The sequence below is a fragment of the Cucurbita moschata genome, unplaced genomic scaffold, assembly GCF_002738365.1.
Source record: "Cucurbita moschata cultivar Rifu unplaced genomic scaffold, Cmos_1.0 Cmo_Scf00028, whole genome shotgun sequence".
Lineage (NCBI taxonomy): Eukaryota > Viridiplantae > Streptophyta > Magnoliopsida > Cucurbitales > Cucurbitaceae > Cucurbita > Cucurbita moschata.
The window spans coordinates 1,429,752-1,437,672 of NW_019268544.1; the positions used below are offsets into that span (position 1 = coordinate 1,429,752).

Consider the following 7,921-nt stretch of genomic DNA (forward strand, 5'->3'; position numbering starts at 1 on the left):
TTTTTTTTTTTTTTTTTTTTTTCTTGAAACATCCCACTGTTCATGTAATTGTAATTTCCCAATTAATTAGGGTTTGAAATCAAAAATAAAAGTGTTCTTGTTTTGAATATGGTGAGGAGGGGAAAGTGTTGCATTCAAGCAAGTGAGAAGCTCCCATCACACTCAACTATGTTTCCTTTACACACCCACCACCACCTTCAAGTGGACATATAGCGTCGCTTTCTTTCGTCCAATTGCCTCCTTTTTTCGGTAGAAATCTAATTTTGCTCTACGTAAGATAGTCAAAGTAAGAAGAAGATTCGGAGGTTGTTTGGCGAGTACCCAATGACCATATTGATATCACGTATAGCCTTGTATAATCTACGTATACATTCATCCATATGAAGTAAGTAGACCCATGTTAAGAGATAGTAGATTTGATTTGTTTTTGTGAACGTGTTATGAGTTTGGTGATGAGCATGTAGATATCTCTTTGTCGGTTTCTCTCATTTTGGAGAGGTAATTTCATCTTCTTTAGATTTGGAGAGAGAGAGTGAGCTCATTCTTCTTCAACTTGTTCTTGTATGAGCCTAAAAACCCTAATCACCTCACAATTTTGTGTTTCGTGTTTATTCGTGTTGTGTTTCATGTCAGAAACATAATATCGTCATTTTTTCTTCATTTTAAAAAGAGATATTGATGTACCTACTCGTTCGAACTATCATATATTTAACTAAGAAATTGGGTCATTGACCTATTTTTCGATACTAATTTTTTTTACACTATTATTCCAACAAAACAAAAGTTATTGGAAAAAATAATTAAATTAGGGTAAAAAATTATTTGAAAAATAACTAATAACTTAATTTTATTGAAATACAAATTAATTATTGTTCCATTATTTTTATTGTTAAAATTCTTAATTGTTAGACCAAATTTAGAATAATACACTATAGATTCTTAGATACGAAAGTAGAGTTATTAAAAAGTTTTCGTTAAATACAAAATTTGGTAATTAAAAAAGTAATAATAATTATTTACCGTACAAATAGTATAATTCATAATTATTAGCGAATTTTCAGTCACATTTGTCATAATTAAATTATTTTGGTTTAGTTCATAATTCAGTCCATAAGATATAATTTACCATTTTTGAGGCAAATATTTCCATAAAAAAAAAAAAAAATCATAAACAGAAATTGAACTGAATCCGAAAAGACTTGCACGAAAATGCAAGAACTGCGTGAAAATCGAATAATTTTGTTTGTATTCACTGACAAAATTTCTTTGATTTACAGAGCAGAAAATGAAAACGAAAATCTCTCCCCAGATCTCCATAATAACTTACAGAGAGAATCGAAGAAGAAGAAGATGAAGATGAAGATGAAGATGAAGAAAGCGTATCGGTTCTAACAGGGCATGATGTGCGTAGTTTTCGTGTCGTAACTCGCTAGGCACGATTTCGAATTGATTCGGAAAATCTTCAGCAAATCTCTCGCCATCTGTCGTACTGGTGGCGAGCAATTGCTCTGCATTAGCAGTAAAATCTTCGTCAATCCGTTCGCCTTCGTTAACGCCTCTGCTGCCTTCTCATCTCTGAACAGATAGCACACGCTCCACAGCGTCGTCACCGCGTGCTCCGTCGCCGTGTTCGACACCTTCAGTACCTTTTGTACGATCGCTGCTAAGCACGTTGAGTCCTCTCCGATCTCCATCCTTCCTTCCCACACCGTCGACGCTGTTTCCAGCACTTTCAGAACCTTCTCCGTTATTGAAACGCTCGAACTTGAGTTCGCTTCTGAGAGAAGCTTCGTTACCGATTTTATCGCTCCGAGATGGACTAATTTGATTTTGATCCGTTTCGGCATTGAAATTGAAATTAAACACGATAGAACCGATTCGATTAGGTTTGAATCGTTCTCAGAGTTTGTTAATTTCAGTAATTCTTGCATCAATCCATCCGTTTCGGCGATTACAATCTTCGATTCGGCGTCGATTGCGAGATGCTCTAGTAGACTAGCAGAACAGATTTTCAATTCGACGGTTCCTTTCCGCAGAATCAGAAGCAGAGACGAAAGACAATTACGATCGCTCTTCAACATCGATTTCACAAATCGCTCCTTATCTTCTATTTCATTTCGAATCAAATGCAATAACCTCACAGTCTGCTCAACCAAAACGCCGCCATTGACATTGCTAAGAAGATCGACAAGAACCGGCACGAAACCGCCGATTCCACAGAGAAGCCTCCGATTCTCCACCGATTTAGCGGCGAAAGAGACAAGCCGCAGAAGCGAGTCGGTGCGAGACTGATCGATCTCTATGCGCTTGACGAGGTCAAGAACTTGATCGGAGGAAAGAACAGAGTCAGAAACAGGGGAGGAATCGGGCGAGTGGACTCTTTGCCGAAGGGAATCGGACCAAATCTGAATAAGGCGGTGGAGATTGTGGTTAGGGACGAACTCCTTCGTTTGAAGGATCTGCATGGTAGCCGGACAAGTATTGTTTCCATTGTCGAGCCATTTCTGGATACTGGAACGATCGTAAGTAACTCCGGTACACAAACTTACAGGGGATTTCATGACGTCAAGCGAGATCGGACATCTGAAATCGCTCGGAATTGTAATACACAAGTCATCTCTCACCATCTTCCGTCAACTGACCACCGCCCACCACCGCACCGCCGCCACCGGAGAAAAGAATCGTCGGATCGGACGAGAGAGAGAGAGAGAGAGAAAGAAGAGTGAAGTCGCAGGCGGAGAACAGATAGTGGGTATGGGTTTAAAAGAAGAGAGAGAAAGAGTCAAAGGTACTGTGACGTCAGCTTTTCTATAAATTATTTGAATAAATATTCGAGGTTTGGTCAATGGTCAATGAGGATGATGTGTTTGTTTTGGTGGAATCAAGGCCGTTGAAATGGACGGATAAGATTGAGGTACACGTGGGATCGGTGGGGACCACCCAACAGGGAGGAGGTTTTTCTGCCCGATTGTATACGGCGGGGACCACCGTAAGGTTCTGTTGGTCGGTTGGATTACCTCGCTTTTTGTTTACTTTAATTCTCAGTCGAATAAATTATAAACTAAATATAATCTCTTTTAATTATTACTTAAATTTAATATATTCTTCCACTTCTGTCTCCCTCTTCTCCAACCTTCATTTTTCCTTTTTATTTATTATTATTTTTTATAATTAGAATTTTAATAATTTATTATTTAAAAAGAAAAAATGACAAAAAATGACGTCTGATCACAGATATAGAAGAGAAACGGAAAAACGCTCAGTAGGGTTAACAAAGTCATAGATTATTAGGTTCGTAGGCTACGTAGGATAAGAGCATTACCTCTCCCCTATGAAATAGCATATGAGTATGTTTGAGGAAAATAGGTAAAAAGCTCGAAAGATTTGATAAAAGGCCGCACACGCTCAATATTCGAAAGAGCATATGTTGATCCTTAAACGAGAGGTGAGTAGAAGCCTGAAGGTCCACCAAGAGTCATGAGCTCATTTGAAGGAGAATCGCCACGATGGAATCACAAACATACACCTTAGGAAATGACAAAAAGATTTCAAAAAGTCCCACCAATATGAGCTCAGCGTATTTGTCGTATTCTTTCTCATCCTTTCAACGTGGATTACGGTCAACATTTGAACAGGTCTATCCTTTATATCTTTAATAAAATTACCATCAACCACTGAAAAATCATTCCTAACTGAAGTAGATGTCTTTACACACGTGAAAAATACTATACTCCACGTCTAGACACAATACGAACCATCGAATGTGCAACTTAAAGCAGTTATATTCTCCAACCCTTATCTTAAATAAGAAAAAAAAGTATAACTAACTGAAACCCTACCCACGTAACTCGAGCTCTATTCTAACTCACATAAATCCTAACTCGATTCTTCTTATCAAGCAAAATAATCACTTATACAAAACATTAGAAACTAACATATTCGAACAACCGAGTTTGATAATGAGATCTTGACCATAATACCCAAGTGGGCGTGTGAAAAACCCAAGAAAAAAGGTAAAAGAAACGAGAATTATTACGTGTTTGAAGAATCATTACAAGTTTGAAGGCAAACATAAGAATGATGGCACCGAAAGCATCCTTGGCTTCAAATTTTGAGTCACAAGAAAAGGCTTCAAAAGAAGAGTTTCTTTTTCTTTGGCTTTTGTGATGATGATCCTTCACTAGTAATTATGAAGCTCCAAACACCATGCATCACTAATGGAATTCAATGTCTTTTCTTTTCGATAAAAAAGTGAGCGTTTTCAAAGCTACCCCGACTCGTTTTATATTCGATTCAATGTAACGAAGAGAAAAAGTTTAATGTATAATCTCAAAGGACCAACTTGGACTTTATGGTTTCGATTGAGTTGAAACAATTCAGGTTGGTTCATAGGTTGACATTTTTTCGTTGGTCAACTCGACCAACTCGAAAACAGAGGTTCGTTTAATTTTCCGTTAGATTTTATTAAAATTTTGAAAAAAATTTTAAAGAAAAAAAAAATGGAGGGTGGAAAAATAAAATAGAAGCAAAGTGGGGGAATTGGAAGTCAAAGGTACGTAGAGTGGGCGTGAAAAGGACGCGAGTGGTTCAAAATTCAACCAATTGACCAAACTATACCTAACCCATAAAACACTAATTCAATTCAATTTCCCTTTCTTCATATTGGTTTCTTACCACTCACTCCCCAATTTCTTTCCCATTTTCAAACTACATGTTTGACTCGAGGTCGTTCGTACTTAGTTACACTAGTGTATAAACGAGAGGTACATGAATGAACCACGACCATATTCGAACAAGAGCAATCCTTAATATAAGGTGTGTTACAATCCAAGTCTACCACTAGTAGATATTGTCCGCTCTTGCTCATTACGTTTCGTCGTTAATCTCATGATTTTAAAACGCATCTACTAGGGAAAGGTTTACACACCCTTATAAGCAATGTTTCATTCCATCCTCCAACCGATCTGGGATCTCACAATCCACCCCCTTGGGAGCCCAGTGTCTGACTTTAATACCATTTGTAACAGCCCAAGTTCACTGCTAGTAGATATTGTCCACTTTGGATCTCAGTTGGAGAAGGGAACGAAACGAACCCAGATGACTAAAAAATGTGTACTTTCTTTTTCGGTGCCTCAATTATAGAAACTCTAACATCAAGTACGTGTTGCTGAACCAATTCTATGTTGAGTGATCTCGTATATAATACTTTACATTGTTGTTATCTTTTTCAAACATTCACACGTAAAAGATGTCAATATTAAATGGAGTCCGAGAAAAAACGAAACCAAACCCACCATCTCCATTATCATATTCTCCTCTCATCCAATTAAACCTAATTTATTTTCTTCACTTTTGACTTAATGCCAACACAAGTTTGAAAATGGCCTAAATTTTATAAACATTTCCGTGTTACACATAAGAACTCAACTTTCAATTATTGATGGAAAAATAATTAAAATATAAACAGAAATAAATAAATTAATTAATTAATTAATTTCGGTTGGCCAATCAGAGAGATTTCAATTATTGATTAAAAAAAAAAAAAGATGAGGAGTTGGGGGATATGCAATGTATTAATTGTTACCTGTTTTTTTTAGAGGAATTATTAAATTTCATTTAATGGGTTTTTATTTTATTTTATAATATTTTATTATAAATGAAAAATAGGAAATTTAACAATTTATGTTTATTTAATTTTGTGTACAATAAATGTCTGAATTTTTAAGTTGGTTACAAAAATGGGCCTAATTAGGTAATGGGCCCCTCTATTATAGAGCATTATTACAGTCTGGGCTTTTAAAATTGCATTAAATAAACTCTTTTTTTTTTTTAATCTTTTCCAACTATAAATAGTAAAAATAATTATTTCAATACATAATTATATATAAATAACAAGAGGAGAATTAATACAATTATTTTAATTAAAATTTAGGTCCTTACTCCCGACCTTCTTTAAAGTCTTTCGAGTCATCGGATTAAGTTTTGACGTGTCTTCCATCGATGACGACCCTATTCACTTCTCTTCTTGTTTGTATCTTGCCTTAATGTTTTTGTACATACTTATAAGGGTGTTAGATGATGCATTGTCCTCTTTTATTGTATCATAATACTTCTCTATCTCGACTCTCAGTGGGTGATACTCGTCTGAATTGAGCTACTCAGTACCTTAACTCATTCATGATAGGTAACATCTTAGTCTTAATTACCTATACTAGCAATCAGATACTAGACTCACCCAACTTAGACAACCTTTTTAATATCACCTTGGTTGAGCTATAGACCACGCCCCTTAGACCCACCAAGCACCAAGTCTAAATAGCTTCGATTTTTAGCTACCGAATGTCATATCAATAATTTTTATTACCTTTACTAATTGTAAAGTAAGAGCGTAAATTATTACACGCTATTAAAAGTGCTGGTTACAAATTAAAATTCATAGACTAAATTCGTGTAATTTTCAAAGAAAAAGAGAGGATATAAAGGGAATGCAACATCAAATCGGTGGGACAAGAAAAATGGAGAGTACTCTGAAATTCAAAGGCAGTCAAAGGCTCTGTTCTACGTTCATCATTTAAAACTCAGCCTCTGTGACGTCCATTTGGGTGCCCACTTTTCTCTCAATAATTCTATTCATTTTTTCCTATTTTTATGACGTACCCGTCACGTTGGTACTATAGAATAATCGATTTCTAACGAGATTAGTTAAGATTATAAATGTTGTTAATGGGTCGTTGGGAGAAGTCTCACATTAACTAATTAATGGGAAGATCATCTGTTTATAAGTAAGGAATACTATTAAGAGCGTATGTTCAAAGTGGACAGTATCATGTCATTGTGGAGTTCAAAGTTGTCTAATAGGTCTTGTCGTGTCGTGTCGTGTTATGTAATACTTTTTTTGAGATCTATGTACTTAACGATCCCGATATCTCAATTAAAAGATTTCCATAACGTGTAGGGCAATGGTCCTCAAGCCTTCCCCATGTTGTTGTGAATTAGGCCAAACAGCATTGAAAGCATCTTTCTTTCACACATCTAAATATGGAGAACTTTGGGTCCATTCCCTAATGAAACCTATGAAACAGGAGAAACAATTGACTGTGCTCCATTAATTCTCACTTCTTTGTTGAATGCAAAATAAAAGTTCAAATATTTTTCAATTTGGTGCTGCATCAATCACTAATAATTCTTCTTCTGATTCATTTTAAATGCTCGGCCCATCAAAACGTTATATCTTCGTTCAAAAAGTGAGAAGTTTGAATCTCGATTCTTACAAAACATTATTCATTTGTTTCTACTGAACACAATATCTTAGGTCAATTTAATGAATTTTAGTGGAGTTATGAACTAAATGGACTCCTAGGATCTCACATCGATTGAAGAAGAGAACGAAACATTCTTTATAAGAGCGTAGAAATTTCTCTGGGCCCAATTCAGTTAGAGAGGAGAATGAAACATTTCTTACAAAAGTATGAAAATCTCTCCCTAACAGACGAACTTTAAAATAGTGAGGCTGATAACGATACGTAATGAATCGAAGCAAACAATAACTATCAACACAACTAGGAGGTCGATGGAAATTAGAAAAGGAAGAAAGGTGGTGGGGTGAGTATAAAAAGAATGAAAAGACAAGACACACAGAAATGAGTATGAGAGAGTGGCAGCGTAGATGTGGGGTTGTGAGGAAAAGGGAAAGTGAAAAACAGTGAAGAATTACCATGATGTATTGAATGTATACATTTTGTCGCCTTCATTGTCAAAATGACAGTCACGAACGTTCTTAGTAGTGGTATCAGAGTCATGTTCTTAATTTAACTATGTTAGTAAAATTCTCGTATGTCAAATAAAAAAGTTGTAAAACTCCAAGATATTGTCATAATCAAGATCCGTGGTAGATCTCTCTTGGATTGACGATGTACTTGAA

The 7,921-nt window shown here is 35.8% G+C and overlaps 1 protein-coding gene across 1 annotated transcript; it reads right to left on the minus strand.

Moving 5' to 3' along the window:
- Positions 1-1,219: 1,219 nt before the first annotated feature.
- LOC111463585 (U-box domain-containing protein 27-like) lies at positions 1,220-3,028 on the minus strand. Its single transcript, XM_023107587.1, has one exon. The coding sequence runs from the start codon at positions 2,625-2,627 to the stop codon at positions 1,389-1,391; it is 1,239 nt and encodes a 412-aa protein (XP_022963355.1). The 5' UTR covers positions 2,628-3,028; the 3' UTR covers positions 1,220-1,388.
- Positions 3,029-7,921: the final 4,893 nt, after the last annotated feature.

Bases quoted from the DNA above. Each gene is read 5' to 3' on its own strand.
- LOC111463585 (XM_023107587.1), bottom strand. From the start codon at position 2,627: ATGGTGAGAGATGACTTGTGTATTACAATTCCGAGCGATTTCAGATGT.